Source organism: Setaria viridis, chromosome 1 (assembly GCF_005286985.2).
Source record: "Setaria viridis chromosome 1, Setaria_viridis_v4.0, whole genome shotgun sequence".
Lineage (NCBI taxonomy): Eukaryota > Viridiplantae > Streptophyta > Magnoliopsida > Poales > Poaceae > Setaria > Setaria viridis.
The window spans coordinates 23,321,194-23,342,756 of record NC_048263.2 but is presented as its reverse complement, the minus strand read 5'-3'; the positions used below and the strand labels follow the sequence as shown (position 1 = coordinate 23,342,756).

Genomic DNA, 21,563 nt, shown 5'->3' with positions numbered 1-21,563 from the left:
GCGAGTAGGACTGAGGCATATTTGGGACTGAGGCGTTACAAGCTGCCTCGCCGGCAAGCAGCAGCGAGCCCCATTCCCTAAGACGGTGACCTACCGTTCCCAAGACCTACTAGAGCTCGTGCACGGGGATTTGTGTGGGCCAATTTTGCCGACAACACACGGAGGAAGACAATTTTTCCTCCTCGTCGACGATAGCAGCTGCTACATGTGGCTGACCTTGCTGTCGTCCAAGGACGAGGCGGCGGCGGCCATCAGGCACCTCAAGGCGCGCGTGGAAGGGGAGACGGGGAAGAAGCTGAAGGTGCTGCGCATTTACCGTGGAGGAGAGTTCACCTCGGTTGAATTCGCCTATTATTGCGCAAAAGAAGGCGTGGGAAGCCACCTGACTGCACCATACTCGCCGCAGCAGAACGGAGTGGTGGAGCGGTGGAATCAGACCATCGTTGGGATAGCCAGGAGCATGCTGAAGGGGAAGCAGATGCCGGCGGCATTCTGGGGCGAGGTGGTCAACACGGCGGTCTTCATTCTGAACCGATCGCCGATGAAGAGTTTGAGGGGGACGACTCCGTTCGAGGCATGGCATGGATGGAAGCCGGACGTCTCCTTCCTCAGGACATTTGGTTGCATCGGGCATGTGAAGGTGACAAAGCCCGGGCTGAAGAAACTTGATGATAGAAGCACGCCAATGGTGTTCCCAGGCTATGAGCTCTTTGATCCAAGAGCTCGGCGCGTCACAGTGTCACGGGACGTGGTGCTCGACGAGGCGGCCTGCTGGGATTGGGAGTCCAGTGAAGGAGTGATTGGTGGCAGGGGCAGCCACTTCACGGTGGAGTATGAAGAGGTTCACGCTGGGGTGAAGGAGGAGTGGCAGCGGAAGAGCAAGGAGAAGGATCCCCTGTTCTAGGAGCAAGGGAAGCCTCGCCGCCGCCTTCCTCGACGGGAGGATTCCTTGCGCCAGGAACAGGGGGAGCAGCGTCAACACCTTCACCGGCTTGGCAAGGGACCCCTGCCTCCACAACGTCAAGCTCCGGGTCCTCGGTGCGCTTCATCCGTTCGCCGGTAAACCTGTCACCATACATTGATGCTGAGCACGACAAGGAACCGCTTCGATTCAGGCCGGTGGACGACATTGTTGGGAACACAAGTCCACCTGGGCGGGCAGCACGTGTGCTGGATGATCTTGAGCTGCACTTGGGCAACGCTGAGGAGCCGCCAAGCTTTGCGGCGGCGGAGAAATAAAGGTGCTGGCGGGCAGATATGCTGGAGGAGATGGATTCAATTGAAGAAAACAAGACCTGGGAGCTTGTGGATCCTTCGATTTGGTGCTGCCTGATTGGATTGAAGTGGGTATTCAAGGTGAAGCGTGATGAGTAGGGGAAGTTGTGCGGCACAAGGCGCGGCTCGTCGTGAAGGGGTTCGTGCAGCACGAGGGGATTGATTTCGAGGAGGTCTTTACCTCGGTGGCACGGATGGAGTCGGTGAGGATGCTGCTAGCGCTGGCGGCGGCGAAGAATTGGAGCGTGCATCATCTTGATGTGAAGTCCGTGTTCCTCAACGGGGACCTCGCGGAGGTCTACGTGCGGTAGGCGCTGGGCTTTGCTGTCGCTGGCCAGGAGCACAAGGAATTGCGCGCGTGGAACACAAAGCTGGATGCCAGACTCGCATCGCTCGGCTTCACCAGGTGCGCCAGCGAGCACGCGTTGTACAAGCGATGGTCAGGGCAGGGCCTGCTGATCATCGGCGTGCACGTGGACGACCTCATCATCACCGGAGAAAAGGAGGAGGACACCAAGGAGTTCAAGTGGGAGAAGAAGCAGCTGTTTCACATGAGCGACCTTGGTCTGCTCACCTACTACCTTGGCATCGAGGTGGAGCAGAGCAAGGGTGCAATCACGCTGCGGCAGAGCTCCTACACGCGGAAGCTGCTTGAGCGGGGCGACCTGACTGACTGCAAGGCGAGTCAGACGCCAATGGAGAAGACCAAGCTCTCCAACGAAAGCACGGCGGCAAAGGTGGACGCGACGCAGTACAGAAACATCATCGACGGGCTGCGCTACCTCACTCACACTTGCCTAGACATCGAGTTTGTGGTAAGCTATCTGAGTCGCTTCATGGAAAGTCCATGTGAAGATCATGCCGCCGCCGTGAAGAGGATCCTCCGCTATGTGGCAGGAACCATTGGATATGGACTGGTCTATCTGAAGGGGAGCGGAGGAGGGAGGCTGGAGCTAACTGGGTTCAGCGATAGCGACATGGGCGGAGGAGCACGACAGACGTGCTGTTCGTCCTCAACTCCTGCCCCATCTCCTGGCAAACACAAAAGCAGCACGTCGTTGCACTCTCGACTTGCGAGGCAGAGTACATCACTGCGGCGACGGCGTGCTGCCAGGGGATTTGGCTGGGTGCAAGAGCTCACTGGAGAGAAGCTCAGCGCGCCGGTCCTGAAGGTGGACAACAAGTCCGCCATTGCTTTGGCAAGGAACCCCGTCCTCCACGACAGAAGCAAGCACATCGACGTCAAATACCACTGCATCAGAGACTGCATCGATGGAGGACGGATCAAGCTCGAGTATGTCGAGACTGCTCGACAGCTCGGGGACATCCTCACCAAGCCTTTGGGACGTCTTCAGCTCCAGGAGTTGAGGAAGGAGATTGGAGTGGAGGAGATCAAGCAAGAGCATCACAATTAGGGGAAGGATTGTTAGTTAATTGTTTAGCTCTTTGCTTAACCTTTCTTTTGCTAAAGTCAATGGAGCAGTTGGTGCTCCTCATTTTGGGCCATGCCCTGTAGCAGGCGACTGGCTGCTGTATAGAGCAGCAGTGCCATCAGTAGGTGGGCAGTATGCCCTGTCACTTTTGTGGTACTAGAGTAGATAGATAGTTGGTAGTTATACTCATTGTATAGTGTACTCTACATTGACTTTGGGTGCTATAAAGTAGAAGGAGCAGCTGCAGCTCTACTCAGTTCAGCAGCAACAGGTTTGTGTGTGTGTGTGTGCTGTGCTCTACCTCATCTTCAACCTTCAGGCTAGTGTGCGTGTGTGCTGTGTGAGGGTGTGAGCTCAGGGAGCTTACCTGCCTGGGCCAACAGTCCATATGTATGGATCCTTCTAAATATTCGTTGTTTGTTTTTTTAATGATTACTGTGTTACTCTAGTTGTCACACCAATACACTGATCGTCCTTGTGCATAATTACCCTTTTCATTGGTTCCTTAGTAATTTTATTTTTATTAATTGCTCATGATAATGCACTATTTTACTTGCTGTATACCTCGAGCATTTATCTTCCATTTTTCTGTAACCACATCAGATCAGCACTTATGGATTTTGTAGCAAAATGTTCTTAATGCTTCAACGGTAATTGATAAAGTGTAGCAGCACTCGTCCTAGGTCTGCCTGGTGTGGTTTAACATTCACATTGGTAATTCATGGGGTAGTAGTATTTTGGCTAATTTATACTGTTTGTTTTGTCATATATCACATGCTTGTGGTCAACACTTGTCTATTTCATATGGGTGCTATCCTGTTATTTTGCTTTGTCCTTGATCAAGTGCGGCAGTTAAGTTAATTATTCCTGTTTCCTGGATAGTTTGGATTCACTCCAGTAGAAAATGCTGCACGTTACAGTAGGAGGGAAGATGTTGAGATACTATTTCCTATCACTTTTTGTATTCCTAGTGTGTGTGATTGGAGTGTTGATGGAATTATCAGTTACGCAAAATCAAAGCCTGCACCCAAGGTATTATCGGAAACACTACAATTATATAAAATCAGAAACTTGAGTCTACCCTCGAATGAATGTTAAGCAATATAGATCCATCATGAATGTTGCGTAGTATTCTAGCTGTGCTGCTGCAAGGATTTTTTTTTAGTGATATAAAAATATGACTTTGCATTCATATATGATATTGTGGCCAACTCATTTGTCAGCAATAAAGTCCATTGAGAGAAGTATATACCATTACCTGTCCTATAATCTTTTACAACTCAGTAGTGCTTATGACATTATTTGGTGGCAACACAAGTCAAACAGTTCTAACATTGTTTTCAAAGTGTTGAAGTGAGGCAAATTGAGGAATCACATGAGGTGCTATGTCAGTATTCATAGCCACTTCGCATATGGTTAAATTATGAGTTGAATTCTTGCAGTGATTTAGGTAGGGCTCTACTTAGCATTGTTAAAATGTTGCTAATCAGATCCATTGATTTTTTATCTATGTTTTAGGATGAGCATTTGTACAGATTTATGCTTGATAATTTAAAGTTTCAAGGACATGAAGCAGTCAAGAACAAGGATTACCTTAGTGCTGAAGAAATTTACACTTAGGTATATTGTTGCATTTCACTTGTTTAATTGCATTTTTTTCCCTTTTTTTTTCCTTGTTTACCTTCCTCCCTCTCCACATTTCCTACTAAAACAACAGAAAATAAATAAACCAATAATTGCCACTGGCAGTAGCTTAGTAGGGAATTCGACCTTATTGGTTTATAGTTATTGGCGTCAGAACAGCAAGGAATATCAATAGTCAGTTAGCATTTTCTCTCCAGCATTATTTCCATTAGTGTGCTTCCCTCTCTGCTCTCAACAATTCTGATTTAAAACCACCAGAAAACAATAAGCCAATGCTGGTACTGGCCACTGATGATAGCCTGGCTGGTAGGGAATTCTGCCTCAAATAGTTTGTGGTTATTAATGTCCTTTTGTATGGAACGTCGATAATCAGGCAGTCAGTCTGAGCATTTTGTTATTATAGCACTAATGTAACAGTAACTATAGGGTTCCACCTCAAGGGCAAAGTTTAAGTGCTATGGGAATCCAACTTGCAAGAACTGTGTTATGGACCTGTCCGCACACGTTGTGGAACACTGAGTTTGATTGATTGAACAATTGCCCTTGAGTGCACAAATGGTAACAATACAAGGCCAACCTCATGAACTGTGCCAAAGACAATAATTCATTGAGCTCATGCAATCACCAATTGAAGCAAATCGCGAGAACAGAGTTAATGAATAATGTCCACTCAAAACATGATGGCTTCAAGTAGATTTGTTACAAAACAATGATAACTGTGTTTCCAAATGGGCATAGCCATCCTATTTATTCCAAAACTTCTTTTAAGAGTTTCCAATTGGGCATAGCCATCCTATTTATTCCTAAATTTCCCTTGTATACTGATTAGCATCCATCCTATCAGTTTTCCTTGCATAGAACGCTTAGCCAGTTCATCATGTTTTCGGTTAGATGGGAATATGGGATCATATCTGAAGAGGATCAATAGCAACAAGGTGAAGGCACCACACTTTCCCTCTTATAAACATCATATTGGATCAAGTTGTGCTTTTCCCCTGTTGGCGTGTTTGCCCACCGCAGAATATGAATGTTGTATATGCTTACTGTGGAGTGATCATTATTTTTGGGGGCACGAAGAGTCGTGGGACCTTATAGCTCATGATAGGGAGCTCTGCTGTGGCTTGATCCGGCGGGAGTGTTTGTGGACCCATTTAGTTAAGTCATGCCACCATCATGATAGTAATGTACTAGGCCATATCGCTTACGAGAAGATGAGATTTGACAACAAAAACATATTTCCACCTCAAAGTCTTCTTTATGAGTTTTCTTGTTGTGAAACAACCCGTGGTGCTTAGCAGGGGCTAGGGGCTTAGCGCATTTGGAGGTAGCTGTACCTTGATCCTTGAGTCTCCTTTTTGGTGTGGTTCAGGTTGTATCCTTTGTATCTGGCACGATGTAACACTTCCTGTCCTAGGGAGAGGGTGTGTGAGAATTTTTAATCCTCTTCTTAATGCAATGGTGTGGGTTTCATTAAATCCATGTTATTATTGTGGCATGCTCCTTGCACCTATACTTCCACCCTGTGCTCTTCCTTTTTTTGAAGAAGAGGAACTAATCTTGAGCCATTGTTGCAAGATATGTAATCTTTAGCAGTAAAACCTGGTAGCATATTTGATTGGAAGTCTGATGTAAGGACCATGAGGCTTGCCAATGAGTGTGCATAATCACAACTAACTTTGTGGTTTATTTTCACTTAATTCTCTCCTTTTTTTTGTAGTTTTATGTCCTTCATGAACTATGTTGTGCTTGAGCTATTCGCCAACATACTAGTTTTTGTATTTTTGTATATCCAAGAACTGTGAACTGATCAACTCAGCCGATCAGTTTTCATCTGAGCATGATTATGTCAGTCATGACTATTTGTACTAAGTTTTAGTCACATTTATGATGCAAGCAACATGCCAGATTCTGTGGAAATGTGAGAATGACGTGCAGAATTATGCTAATTGCTAGTCCTGTTTACTGGTTGCAGGCACTGAATCTTGATCCTGATGATGCAACCTTGTTCTCAAATAGGAGTCTTTGTTGGCTTCACTTGGGCGATGGGAAGAAGGCTTTGACAGATGCTGCTGCCTGCAAGTCTGTGCGACCTGGCTGGTCGAAAGCCTGCTACCGTGAAGGAGCTGCTCAAATGATACTGAAGTTTAGGTGAAATAATCAGCATCCCTGCAGTGTCTGACAACTTCTTTTTCATGCACTAATCTTTATATCTTCAGGATTATGAAAAAGCATGTGGTGCGTTCCTTAATGGTCTGAAACTGGAGCCAGAGAATGCAGAGATAGAATCCGCTTTATGGTAACCTACATGCCCCTTTCGTCAATACATATATAGTTCTGCCTCAATAACCTCATGCTGATATTCTTATTGAAATGTATGTCCTTGTTGTAATGGATCTCATCCGTCTATACTGTTATTCTGATTGAAATATGCAGGGAGGCTTTGAAATCCTTCAAGATATCTCGGAACAATGAGAGAGAATAGCTGACTTTCAGTGTGGATGTCAGAAAGTTGTACAGAATCTGCACTACGTACTCTCCTTGAAAAGATGGAGCTGTCCTCTTTTGCTGTTGTCCAAGCAGTCAAGCTGTATGTGAATTGAAGTTTGTGAAAGAATCAAGGTTTAGGATAACAATTAGATGTCCTTTTGCTAATTATAACCTAGGTTCCAAGGGATTATGAAGTTCCCTTTTGTACCCCTCGCTCACTGGATCGGTCGAGGAAGTGTTCCACAACTTACTTTTGCGGGGGTTAACACACTTCTGTGCCTGTTCGTCTGTCAATGGATTGGAACCTGGCATGGGACTAAATTTTCTAATGATGCCGCATTTGTTGTTTCTGGTTGCTGAACCTAGCAGAATACAAATTAGATTTGAGGTCTTGGTGATGTTCATTCTCGAACTTCCCATTGTATCAACATTTTGAGCACCCTCATACACGACCATGTTCACCTGCCGTGTTACTCGCTGTGGCCATGGCAACAACCCTGCACACATATCTTAGGTCTTTTGATCTTTTGATGCTCATGCTGTTCAGGAGACCAAGATAGCTAGTTTGATGCACATGAATCCAATCATTAAGAACCTACACCGTAGATATGAGTTTCTATACCTTTCTTTAATTTGCTGATCTTATTATCGACCCCACGTGGAGATTTGCTTGCAGTTAATTTGTAGCAAGCTAGGCATTTGTTGGACCAAGACCTCAGAAGAACTCCCATGTATATATACATCCTCATGCCCCCTCGAGACCATTTTGTTTGCGACTTCCTTTTTTCGTTTTGTTTGTTTGCGACTTCCTTTTTTCTTTTTGTTTGAGAGTGGTTGTAGTTTATGCTACGGCTAGAGCTAGAATTGGGAGGCATTGGGAATGAAATGATCAGACACTCCTTCAAATCTAGCATGCTTTGCTATCATGCTTTTTGGCATGCCGATTGATATGTCAATCAAGGACACAAAGAATAGGCCCTGGTTGGCTTTGAATTATGTAGTCGTACACTCGTACTGAAGAAAGGTTGCAACGTTTGTTTAAAACCTACTATACTACACAGAAAGGTTTCCAAAAATATAATTTGTGGAGGAGCAACGTTGGAAACAAATTTGAACGTCAGGAAAGGGCACCATGATAGCTGTGCACTCGAGCGCACTACGTTTGCTTATTGCTTCTGTACATTTGAACCAAATATGATCTCTCGGTAGGGGAAAAAAGAAATACCCTAGTAAATTAGTCATAGTCTAGGTCTATAATGTGCATTGTCTTTTGTCACTCAAAATTCATATTAAATATACCGAAAGTGTACGTATAATATCTTGTAAAATTATTACTGATACGGGATTATTCCATCAACTCGAGTGCCTCCCTTCTGATTTGTGAGAGTAATCACAGAAATGGGAGGCAACAACAATCGTCAGTGGAACCATAAATTGCTGGTGTGGCAAGGAAGCAAGAGGCCAATTTCTGAACCCCTGGGAACCATAATTCCTTTCTAGAATTATTCCTCCAAACTTCCTTTTCCAGCTGGACGGGAAGCAATCGTGGAACTATATATTCTATGATTAAAATTGGTATTTAACTGATATGAAAATAACCTTTGGTTCCTGTGCTAGATTGCTACATGCCTACATTCCCATAAAGTCCAGTAATGGTACTGAATGCAGAACCATGGGTTCAACAAATATATAAAAGATATGCATGTTTACTACATGTATAAACAGAAAATATTTAGCATGTTATTAAATATATGCTAAAATATCTACCAGGACTGTTTTGTGATATTTGGACTTAACAAACATCCTGTAGAAAGAAAGAGAAGAAAGAAACAATCACAATAACGTCACTTTAATATATCTCGCCTTCATTTCCACATAGTTATCCAATTCACCCACGCATCAAGCTATAATAGGTTGCCCGATCTGTGCATCCCTTTTCATGTCAAGCTTTACTTCAATGTTAACTAGGTTTTATTTTCCCTTTTGCTGATATATTTTTCACAATCAACTAATCAATAGGACATTCTGTAGCGCATATATACATGTAGCAATATATTTGCTTGCACTCCCTAAATCACACTAATACTTCCTCTGCAGCGTCAGTTCTTATAGGTTAGAGAGAAATTGTAGCAAAAAGCATAGGTAGCTTGGGATAGAATTGGAAGGCATCAAGAATAGTTGTTTCAGTTGGTACTGTGGGTACTGGAATTGGACACTATGGGGAGACACACAAGATAGAATTGAGTGCAGCAGGCATTGTGAGTGGGATGCACATAGGAAGCAATGTCGACTGTCATCAACCACGGTGATGACGCAGTGGCATGCAACACAAGTCCAGCTGAGCTATCCTAAGCATCAGTGAAAAACCACAGCATTTCTGAACCTTAACAGTGAGCCATCCAAAACAACCTGGAAATCATGAATATAGAAACTCTTGGTTGACATTGGTATAGAAATGATACTCAAAAAGTGCAAAAGACAACGCCTCAATATCTTATCCTGCAGAAGCAGTACAACAAGGACAGATCCTCGACTAATCTGAGACATGTCATAACAAATGACACAGAGCAAACAGAAACAGGAAATACACAGCTCCATCAACGCATAACACGGATAACATATGCAATGATAACAGTAACACCGGAAGATTCATTAACATAAACGATATGCAGTTAGGCAAACTGAAACTTTATGCAATATTCTAATATGAAAGCTACTGCAATAAAATAAAAGGATCACCACCAGCGCCTCTAGAGTTTCTCGTTCTAACAATTCCATCTGCTGTCATCACTAAATCCTCTGTGGTTTGATGCCCATCATCTCCATTTCCTTAATCTTCCGCTCCATCTCCAGCTCCAGCTGGTCATTTTCCAGCTCCATCATTTCATTGTCCAGCCTCATCTTCTGCAGTTCCTTGTCCTGCTCCTTGTGGGACTTCATCCGCTCCAAATGGCTCTGCCTCATTTCCAGCGTCTCCCTCCTTATCTTCAGACGTTCTCTCTGGATTTGAATTATTTTCATGTTAATGGCAACATCTTGTGACAGATGAGACCCCTCCTCACGATCATGCTTCAGCTTCTTGGTGGCATGAACTCCTTGGTGACGATGTTCTTCAGCACTGACCTCCAGATCATCATTGAATTCCTCGTCCTCCTCCTCGTCATCGGAAAGCAACATCAGATCATCCTCAACATTTCTAATCGTGCACTTCTTTCCCTGTTCAACCGGACTCCCACGCGCCATACGCCGCAGCATCTTTTGAAGGACTGGATCATCAAGCAAGCTTACCCGGTTATGGTTGTGGTAGGAGCACATCTGCTCGTAGTGCAGGTTCTTCGAGCTCAGGTGCTTCCTGGCCTCCTCCTTGAGCTTCTCAGATATGTTCATCTGTTCAAGGAGAGCCGGTTTCTCGACGATCTTACAAGCCGTTCCCCACCCGAGGATCTCGGTAACCCTCTTGTACCTCTTATTGAGGTCATGGAACTTGTCTGCGCACTGCTGTGGTGACGCAGCGAAGCCCCTCTCGGTCATGGCCGAGGAGACCAGACTCCACTTTCCCATCCTCCTAACCCTGCTGCCGTGCTCTGCATCGTCGATGTCGTCGTCGACGTAGGACACGGCCGACACGAGCAGCTTGGCCATGTCGGCGCTCCAGTTGACCCGGCACGGCCATTGGGAGGCCGAGGCCGTCGCCTTGCCTCGGGGGTCCTCCTTGGAGATCAGCGAGGCCTTTTCCCCATTCCCGAGCTCCTGCATCTGGTTCTCCACGGGGGCAGCGAATGTGACCTGGTTAGCCTGAACCACCTGGGTCTGGGCCTGGGCGACGAAGTGGAGCGGCTGCTCAAGATCGGAGGAGACTCCGCCAGGGATCAGGGCATGCGGTTGCAGATTCCCCTCCATCCCCGACGGGAAGACACCCTCCCAGCCTGAGCACGTGCAATCTGTAAAACGGAAGAACGGAAGCAACCAAGATTAACCTGAAACCGGATCAGCGCACGAGAAATCTCCCATCATCGAAAGCAAGGAAGGAGACGACAAACTAGGGGAAGAATTGTACCGAGGCGGCCCCGCTGCTACCGACAGAGGTGCTTGCGGGCGACGACAGTAGCACTAGCCGCCGTGCTTCTGCCTTCTTGCCTTCCTCTCTCAGTTGATTTGAGGCGGAAGTGCTCGACGAGGCAGATGCCAAGCGGAGAGAGCAGCGTTGTAAAGACTAGGTCCTAGGCTTCCAATTCACTGGCTGGGTGCCTGGATGTAGAGGAAACTCACGACACTGAATCCTGCTCCTTTCCTCACACCCTGCTTATATAGTACATGAAGGCTGAAAGTGGGTGGTGGGGCATTTATTAAGCATAGTGAAAAACTACTCAGACAACGATTTTCTTTGGATCCATTCTTATATATTAACACATGCAATAATTAAGATACAACTTGTTCTTGATATCCAAACTAGAAAATTATATAAATGCTTCGTATCCATTATCATAGATATAACATTGAGATAGTCTGCCTTGATATCCAAGACTAGAAAATTATATAAATGCTTTGAATCCATTGTCATAGGTACGACATACACAATAATTAAGATATAGCCTAGGCTCAATATCGAAAACCTAGAAATTTCTGTAAGTGATTTGGATGTTTATCATAAATACAACATATACAATGATTTGTAAATGTTTTGGATCCATTGTCAGAGGTACAATACCTACAATTAGAAATACCCACAATTAGAGTAGGATGATGATGATACGTATGATAAAAAGGGGAAGAGGGAAAGTTGGGCGCTGGGGATGATGTGCGCATGAGCTTTTGCACCCGAACCCCACTTCAAGGTCAGATGTGAGATGAGAAAGCAGTACGTTGATGGGCCATTTCATTCGATACTCCTTTCATTGGAACTTTTTACCGACTGATAATCCATCGATAATTTTTAACCTTTACCAACTGACATCAGTCACTAACAGCCTAACACTACTAGGAACCCAAATTTCCCTGTGGGTATCCAGGGAAATACATTTTATCCTGCCAGTTTTCGATATAGGCATAGGAAAATATCCAAACACAAAGAAATTAAGCATTATCCTTTGTGTTTCAGAAACATGTGGCAATAACAAATTCTCTGTGAGTTATGAGAAAACGCATAGGGAAATTAAGATATAGGCCTGTCGGTTGTACACAAACTCAGAGGAACATTCAAATGGCTCGCACCAAATATCCGCTCAATTTTCCCCTTTTTCGGTAGGAGCTGCAGTAGAAACATGTTGGCGTGCTCATTTTGTGTGCTTATTTCATGGCTGCGCACTTGAGGGAGCCAGCCATGCTAGCGCACAGGCATATAAATCCTCGCGTGCCATTAAAAAAAGAAAAAAAAATCATAGGTGCTACTTCTGAACCACATCTTGACTGGAACCCTTCTCCTGACTCGCACAGCAACACCCATCTCGCTCGGCCGCGAAGCCCATCCCGCATGTGCAGCCTCCAATCCACCGCTCTCCTCCCCTCCCCACTTCGCACGCTAACCTGCCGTCACCTCCACCCTAAGCACACCGCTTCCCCAATCCTCCCGGTCCTTTTTTGAACTGTTTTGCTATTTTTATGACCTAAATGAATTTTTGGTAGATAAAAAACAATAATAACACCAAAAAGTGGTCCGTAATTTTGTAAATTGGCACGGAGTCCTCTTATATGTGTAACCTTGTCAGAAAAGATTGAAATCATTTTACGAAAATTAGACTATACATTGTTAATAAACTTATACATCTCTCATGCTATTTCATACTACTCAAGGCATACTTTGTAGTTTCTACACTCGTTGACCTTATTTTCTTATATACCCTAAACACATTTTTTTACATGTGTTATACTTCAATACAAGCTGAGCATAAGAGTTTCAGAACTGTTTGAACTATTTTGCTATTTCTAGAGTTTAAATGATTTTTTGATAGCTAAAAGACAATAATAATAAACAATAATAACACCAAAAGTGGTACGTAAATTATGTAAACAGGAATAAAGTCCTCTTATACTCTTTCCGTCCGGAAATAGGTTTGTCCTATGTCTAGTGGTTTTAAGTTTGACTAAGTTTATAGAAATGACAATAATATTTAAGATGTCAAATGAGCATAATTAAAGCGGGGTTTCAATTTCCCTGAGGGTATTAAGGAACTAGCGATGACGAGGGCACCGCAACTATACAAACCATGTAAAGGAGGGAGCCTAACTAGATTGGAAGAATTATCCTAAGTAGAGAGAAAACTTGGCAATGTCGAATACAAGCTGCAGGTGGAGGCAAAATCAAGTAGCACAACTGAGAATTCTAAGAAAAATGTCAATCCCCATGGAACCAGGTCTCGTGGGTACATCAGAAAAAAAATACCTAAGTGGGATAAGAAGGCTGAAGAGCTGACACAGTGGTGTTATGCTCTAGATAGAAGGGGTGGAAGTCTTGTTCAACCTTTATTAAATTTCAAGAATGATCGTGTTGTGCCTTTATTAAATTTCAAGAGCATTACATCGAGATGATACAGAGTCTTGAAAAATATCCCCGACCTCTGCATAGAAGGATGCACACAGCCTATGAAAGAAATAAAGAAACCCAAAAAATCTAATGACAATCAATCCGCAGACTAGATCGCCACCCATGTGCCTGGGTAAAAAACTCCTTGACCACCTACGTTAACTGTAGTAATGCCGCAATAACCATATCCTGTGAAGCCAGTTTCTGTAAGATAGCCCACGTATGGACCAATGTATAATTTGGGATATAACTTGCAATGCAGATGAGTTATTTTTTTTACCAAACACTATATCATTTCTGGATAGCCATAGCGACCAATATGTAGCAGCCGCTCCTAGTAGAACTAACGGTTTCAGCTCCTTTTCAATACCCCATAGCCAATTCCCAAATATATTAGACATGCTATGAGGCTGAGAAAGTCCCGACACCGCATATATAATGGACCACACCGCACGTGCAAAGCGACACTCAAAGAAAAGGTGTTTAATTGTTTCATTCTTGTGACCCATGTCATATATTTTACTCCCTTGCCAATTGTGTTTTGCTAAGTTATCTTTTGTCAAAACAACACCCCTCCATAACAACCACATAAAGATCTTGAGTTTCAAAGGAGCTTTTAGTTTCCATAGGTTCTTGTTTAAATTGGGAACATCACTATGGACCATTGCCGGATAATGAGACTTCACTGAGAACTGACTGTTTGGGTGTAGGTTCCATTGAAATTCATTTGGTTCCCGGCTTAGCACAATGTTAGCAATACGTGGAAATAAATTATTCCAAGCTGTTAACTTGTGTGCAATAAGATCTCTTCACCAACTTATGTTTAATGGTGAGGTCCCAAACACTTCTGCAACAGTGTCCCGTTTGTGATGAGCTATGTTGTACAAACAGGGATATTGTTCTCGCAACATTGAATTTCCCTACCATTTGTCCTCCCAAAACCTAACTTGTGTTCCATCTTTAATTATGAAGGTTCCAAATCGTAGGAATTCCTGCTTTGCCTTCGTAAGGCTAGCCCAAAAGTGTGAGTTCCCATTCCTCCATTGAACTTGCGAAAGTGGCTTAGAACCAAGATATTTATTACGAAGTATTTCTTGCCAAGTTCCATCTGTTGCGAGTAACTTGAAAAGCCACTTACTAAGTAATGCAGTCTTTTTAATATCTAAATCTTGAATTCCTAGATCCCCTTGATCTTTGGGTTGGCACAAGATACTCCATTTGGCTAGGCGGTACTCTAGTCTTCACTTTGCCTAAAGAATCATGAGCGAAAGTAGTCTAGTTTCTTTAGTACCCCTCTGGGGATCGGAAAGAAAGATCATATACATAGGCAAAGTACTAAGCACTAAGTTAATGAATGTTACTCAGCCCTCCTTGAAAGGTGTTTACCTTTCCAACTACTGATTCTTTTTTCAAAGTGCTCCTCTACCTTCTTCCAATCTACATTTGATAGTTTCCTATAATGTATTGGAATACCCAAATACTTCAGCGGAAAATCTCCCTGGTTACAGCCAAATAGCAACCAGCCAAATAGTTCAGTATATTGATTGATTGTTTCTTGTGCCTCGCCAGAGCAGAAAATTTCACTTTTATGGAAGTTGATTTTAGGTCCTGAAAGTTACTCGAAAGCACAAAGCAATAGCTTCATGTTATGTGCTTTCTCTCATGTTCCATAAAAAGAATTGTATCGTCAGACAATCCATCATCAACAAGATGCGGTACAATCCCACTAATCTGACCATCCGCTTTGGCTCTATTTATTAGGACTGCTAGCATAACGCCCACGATATTAAATAGTAAGGGTGATAAAGGATCCCCTGCCAAAGGCCTTTCTTTGTTTGGAAATATGACCCGACGTCCTCATTAATATTTACAGCTATACTACCTCCCGAAATGAAAGATTCAACCCAAGAGATTCATCCACTTGGGCGAGAAGCCTTTCATTCGTAGAGTCTGTATTAGGAATGGCCATCTTACTTTGTCATAGACTTTTTCGAAGTTAATTTTGAAGATAACCACGTTCTGTTTTTTCGATGCAGCTCGTGTATGGTTTCATGTAAGATGACGACACCCTCTACGATGTTACATCCTCGCATGAAGGCGGTTTGAGTTGGGCTAATTACATGATCCGCAATTGCGTTGACTCTTATCGTAGCCACTTTCGTAAAAATTTTAAAGCTTGCATTGAGCAAGCAAATTGGCATGTATTGTTGAATTCGATTTGCATCTTGGATTGTAGGGTTAAGTGTTATGACTCCAAAGTTGAGGTTAAAAGAGGCAGGGTTCCAGCATACAGTTCATGAAACATTGCATCAAATCACTTTTGATGATATCCCAAAACTTTTGACAAAACTCTACTGGGAAACCATCGGGACCTGGTGCTTTATTATGTTTCATGTCAAATATTGCATCCCAAACCTCCTTTTCTGTGAAGGGCGCTGCAAGAGAATCGTTTTCTACTTGGGTGACCTGAAAAATGTCATCTTTCCTTGATTCATCTAAAGCGAAAGAATTTTCTTCAGGTGCACCAAATAGATCTTTATAGAATTGGGTGATGTAAGCTTTCAAGTTGGCTTGACCAAAAATTTTACGGTTATCATGGTCCAAGGAAAAAATCCTTTTTTCCTACGTTTCCATTGGCAATCATTTGGAAATATCTAGTATTGTTATCCCCAAGCAGTATATATGTCTGTCACTTTCGCACGCTGATAATAATTGATCTCCTCTCGGAGGAGTTTAGTCGGCTGTTCTCGTGCCTAAGTGAGTTGATCATGTTCTAGTTCTGTCAAAGCACGGATCTCTGCGGCAATATCTAGTACATTAACTGTATCCTGTAAGGTTGATTTCTGTTGTTTGTAAATTCCGTATGTATGAGATGCCTACCCACGTAGATGTGGACGTAAAGCACTCATCTTCTTGTTCCATCGCTGGACGGAATTTTTTCAAGGAACAAGCTTATTCCAGATTTCTACAACACGATCGTAGAAGTCCTCATGGGAGAACCAACTAAGTTCTAGTTTGAACTGACATACATTTCCCGTATAAGCAGGAGTTCCGGCCAGTATTTAGTAGTTGAGGCATGTGGTCCGAAACACCTCTATCTAGAGCATGTATGGTCACCACCGGATATTTAAATTCCCATTCAGTTGTCATTAAGACTCTATCCAGCTTTTCGTAGGTTGGGTTCGTAAGAGAATTTGCCTAGGTGAATTGGCGTCAGGTTAAATCAATTTCCCTAAGATCAAAACTGTAAATGACAGCATTGAATAGGAATGGCCACCTGTCACTATATCTATTGTTACTTTTCTCATGACATTAAAATCTCCTCCAATAAGAGTTGGTAAAGGATTTTGTTGAAAAGCTCTTGCTAGTTCAGACAAAAGCCCGATTTAAATTCATCTTGAGCTGGGCCATAAACTGCCATCAGAATCCATTTGAAATTATCAGCTTTGTTGCAGAGATGGAATTTGATGTAAAACTCCCCTTCTACAATCAATGACAAGTCCAGTAGATCTGCATTCACACCAAGAAGGATACCGCTTGACCTCCCACACGGGGGAAGACAATGCCAAACAAAATCTGCCCCTCCAGAGAGATGGGCAAGATTCGACTTTGACATGTCTTGTTTCCCAGTCTCCATGACCGCAATAAAGTCTAAACTATGATCTTTGTTGCTTCAGCAATGTATCGATATTTAGCCAAGTCAGATAGACCTCTGCTATTCCAAAAGAAGCCTTTCATGGAGAAACTGACTGGTTAGCTTTTGTTCCCTTTATACGCCCTTTGTTGTTCTTTTTAGATTTAGACTTCGATTTTCGACCGGTTGCCATTAGGTATCAAATTCTCGTGTCCAGGTCCGTGTCATCAAAGCCTACATCTGAGATACCCTTCACCAAGTGGGCGAGTAGGGCACTGTCAGATTCAGTGTTCTCGTCATCACTGGCATGGAAGGGGTTTATGGGATTGTTCTGATCCATGTATTTTGAGTTTGGGTTTATTTTCCTTTTTGTGTTTGGGGTCACAGTCATCCTATCCATGTCTACTCTTAGCTTTTTAATGCATTGATGGACATGTTGACACTCTTGTTGTTGGTACCCAATAAGAATCCCAGTCTGTTCAAATTTGACGCACATCGATCGCTAGGTATAGAAACAAAGTGCAAATGCAGAGCAAGAGTTAGATGTACCCGGCGTCATGTTGTGAGGAGTCGAAGGCGATCGTGGTGGCATGTCTTTGTATACCTCCGTCTTGTTCTCCATCAGTCTATCCAAGTTCCGCACCGCGGCACGCGTCATTGCTCTAACAAGCATGTCCTGATCAGCAGGAGATATTCCGTTAGGGGAGGATACTGCACTAGGGCGTAAGCTGCGACGTTTACCATCCAAATATACAGACCCAACTAATTGTTCTTGAGGTTCTGTACCTGATGTTATCTCGCTTCGGTGCGAAACAAATGGCAGCGGTGTTGTAGCAATATCAGCCGCTGTTATCGTCGGCGAAACCTCATCACCAAAAAGGCATGTGCCTGCCGAAAACTTTGGCCCGCATTTGCAGGTTCCAGCTTGGTTGGCTGCACTACAGGCAATATGCCCCCTCGAGTGTCCTGCTTAATGGTGTTAGGGACACTCCGTACAAACTCGATTCCGGGGGCTGATCTGCTTGGACCAAGTCCCGTCTTGGTGGGGCTGCCAGATCGAGTGTTCGTCGGGGAGGTTCTCGGCATGGTGGTGGTAGTGCATGCTGCAGCGCTCAGCGCAACTCTCGGCATGGTGGTGGTCGTGCATGCTGCAGCGCTCAGCGCAACATCCTTATGTCCTGTGCCCACTTGACGTGAGGCCTTTGGTGAAACAGGAGGTGGCATACCTCGCATGGGTGAAGGGGACATGAGCGATTGGTTCCTCAGCAATTCCTGCATGCAACAATATAGAATCAGTACTGGTATCTGTGCACAAGAAATCACTAGATGACATCAGTAATTTCTCACCAGGTACTGCCCGTATGCACTTCTTTCCCATTGTTATTAGGATTAGTGGGGAGAGGCGTGACTGCAATTTGGGGTAAAGGTAAATTCCCATCAAACAGTAATGGTGAATTTTTGCAATATGCATATATAGGAACAGGTCCTGTGCCCGAAGCACCTAGAGCTGAGTTATTTGCTGAGTGGTTTTTGATTTTTTCCCTGTATTTGTAGAGTCTTCGTCCCCATGTGTTCCATCCTTATCTGCTCCCCTATCATCCCGATCTGAGGGGTACTGGATAGGAGGTGTTGACAGGGCTGGCTCAAAACTATTGTCTTCCAAAGTAAATGTGACATTGTATCCCTCCTTCCCGAAAACAATGTTTGTGGTATAGGGTAACTGTGCTTTGTTCAGCATCCCTACTAGAACGCGAATTACTCCCTTCCTGCGGTAGGTCAGCATGTGTACCTCCGAAGTTGCACCAACGACTGTGCCCAGCGCCCAGAAAGCAAGATAGTGTCTCCAATCCTCTGCTCAGTGCACACTTGATTTACATTTCCAACAGTAAGGAGGGCGAGGTTTCTTAGCTTTTCCCACACCAGCGTCGCTGGATGATACTTGCTGATGAACTGCTACTCACTAGTAGAGAACTCAGTATTAGTCCCGGTTGGTAGGGTGCAAATCTTCCAAAAATCCATCCGAGATAAACCCATCGAGATAAAAGGGGGTCTTTAGTCCTGGATCCTTCAACCGGGAGTAAAGTCACCCTTTAGTCCCAGTTAGTTTTACCAACCGTGACTAAAGGACCTGCCACGCTAGGCGCGGGACAGACCCTTTACTCCCGGTTGGTAAAAGCCCCTTTAGTCCCAGTTGGGTTTTCCAACCGGGACTAAAGTCCTGCTGGCGCGCGCCATGCAGGTGCATGTAATTTCATACATCACGTACGTACCTCGGTCCTTTTGTTAACCTTTAGTAGTTGAGATTTTTTATAACAAAATCAAACTAGTATTTAAACGAATGGAACTAGTAATTATACAATTACTATATACACAATTCTTAGTATATATATACAATTCTTAGCATACTATACAAATCAATCTTAGTGTATTATATATACAAATGAAACTATATATCTACAATCTTCCCGTCGAGATGTTGCTAGGAGCATCTAAATTTCGTCCATCGTAATAAAATTCTCCTTGTGGATTTACCACCTCGTCCATCAGGAATCCAATGAGACCTTCACATATTGCCGCTACTTTTTCCTTCTTCAAGAGTCCTTGTTGAATATTTAACATCTATAATTTGGAAATATGTGAATGTTACACGAACAATTAAATATAAGGAGCTAGAAATAATTAACTATTAATAGTTTTATTTTATGTACTTTAAAGTTGTGCGGCGTCATCTTTAGTCCCTTGGGTCCCACAAAACTGTGCATGTGCTCACAGATGTAGTAGCCACGTAGATTATTCCTGGGTTCCTGTCTTAAGCACTTCTGTGGGGAAAAAATAAGTTATGAAATATTCGTGTTATAGAATGTACAAAATGTGCAGCTTCATACGTACCGGAAGTCTGTGTTCCATGTAAGTTTTTTCTTTGAATGGATCTTTGTATGTCCTCATGAATTGTCTCCATACGCTTCGGATTAAAATAATGAATGATATAGTATAATCGGGATAAAATTTAGAAAATAAACTTTTGCATAGAGATAAAGGTCCATAATTATTACAAGCCTAGCATGTCTTGCATGTCTTGATACTCCACCGGATCTTTCCTAAATGAATTGAAGATAGTGATGTGGCTTCTTTCAGGCTCAATTATAATGAGGATCCAGTGCAAGCTGCGTACATAAATATTCATATACATTAGAGCTAACTAACATTAATCAGGTAAGGAAAAAGAAAACGAAAGTAAACGGTATACACATACTTACTTGAAGTTCTATGGAACTAGTATGAAATCCTTGAATTTTTGTTTGTCTAGAAAATTGTATACTTCCACCAAGGTTTTTTCCAGCGATACCTATATCTATTTTTGGTTAACTACGGATGGATCTATGAAGCGAATATGGAGGTACGCTTCTTGTCGACACGTCTGTAAAAATAAAGTTAGTACGGTGATGCACACAAAAAAAATAATGATATGAGCTAAAGTTTACATGTAGATAAACGGACACTTACAAAACCCAGGCGCTAATCAGAGAGACGTCCAGGGCATCATGATGGTACACTTCGTATATATCCTTGAATTCTAGCCACAGGACTTTCTCACCTTCGCCATCAAAATCTATCGGTTTTACCTTAAGGCCGAACATCTCCCTCGAGTCGGCAGACACCTTCATGTACCATTGATGGAATTCGTACATCTTTGTTGATAGCTTCCGTACCAACTCAGGCCTTATTAGAGACTTGCTTAGCTCAAAGTTCCATCTCGGTTCAACTGGCGGTGCAGCTGGCACCTCAACTTGCCCTAGACATTCATCAAGTCTCATTCCTGTTTCTTCCATGAATTTCAATACTTGTGCTTGTTGATCAAGGGCATTGCTGTTATCTTTTCAGCGTCTTTTTCTGGTAGATGCCCGAGATCAGGACAGCACCACTGGAAGATGACTTTCCTTTCCTTTTCCCTCTCATCAGCCTTGACAAACGCCCGTTCGTAGTTCGATAGTAGTAGTATCCTCTTCTTGGCTCCTTCTTCCATCCTGATTAAAAGAATTTAATTCTCTTCGATTTACTGGTGGTGGCTCCATCTCCCTTGCTTTTTTTCTTCGGCCTGTTTCTTGAACCACTCACTGGCTTCTGCTTGGATTTCGGCCCACTGTTTCGCTTGAGTCATTATCTCCCAGTGTTCCTCGTGAGTCACCTCAGGCTCCTTTCTTTTCTTCTTTCTCTGTCTTGGTTTGGGAGACGGTGGTCGCGACTTCTTAAGTGATGTTGCAGGTTCCTTCCTCGGGACTGCTTTTGTGCCACGGAAGGAGCTTGCTGTGGCACTGGTGCATTGGGATGTCTTCCATGTAGTGCCGTAACAGGTTGGTACCTCTGCTGTGGTAGTTCCCGGTTTGGGTTACCATGGCCTGATCCATAGACACCATGGCCAGTTCCAGGTCACCCACCACCAGCGCCCTGTCCTTCTCGGCCTGATCCGCGATCAGGGCGGTAGGGGCGACTCTGTTGCCGATCGTGAGGAAAGTTCCGGCCCGATTGACTCCTATGGTTGCTGGCGGTGGATTACGGGGTGGCACCTGGC

General features: G+C 43.8%; 1 protein-coding gene and 1 pseudogene across 1 annotated transcript; one reads left to right on the top strand and one right to left on the bottom strand.

Moving 5' to 3' along the window:
* LOC117854992 (uncharacterized) overlaps window positions 1–7,196 on the top strand; it is a 42,740-nt pseudogene extending 35,544 nt beyond the window's left edge.
* Window positions 7,197–9,520: 2,324 nt separating this feature from the next.
* Window positions 9,521–10,775, bottom strand: LOC117864425 (uncharacterized). Its single transcript, XM_034748839.2, has one exon. The coding sequence runs from the start codon at window positions 10,737–10,739 to the stop codon at window positions 9,630–9,632; it is 1,110 nt and encodes a 369-aa protein (XP_034604730.1). The 5' UTR covers window positions 10,740–10,775; the 3' UTR covers window positions 9,521–9,629.
* Between the last annotated feature and the right edge of the window lie 10,788 nt (window positions 10,776–21,563).

Coding starts and splice junctions, on each gene's coding strand:
- LOC117864425 (XM_034748839.2), bottom strand. CDS start 10,739: ATGGAGGGGAATCTGCAACCGCATGCCCTGATCCCTGGCGGAGTCTCC.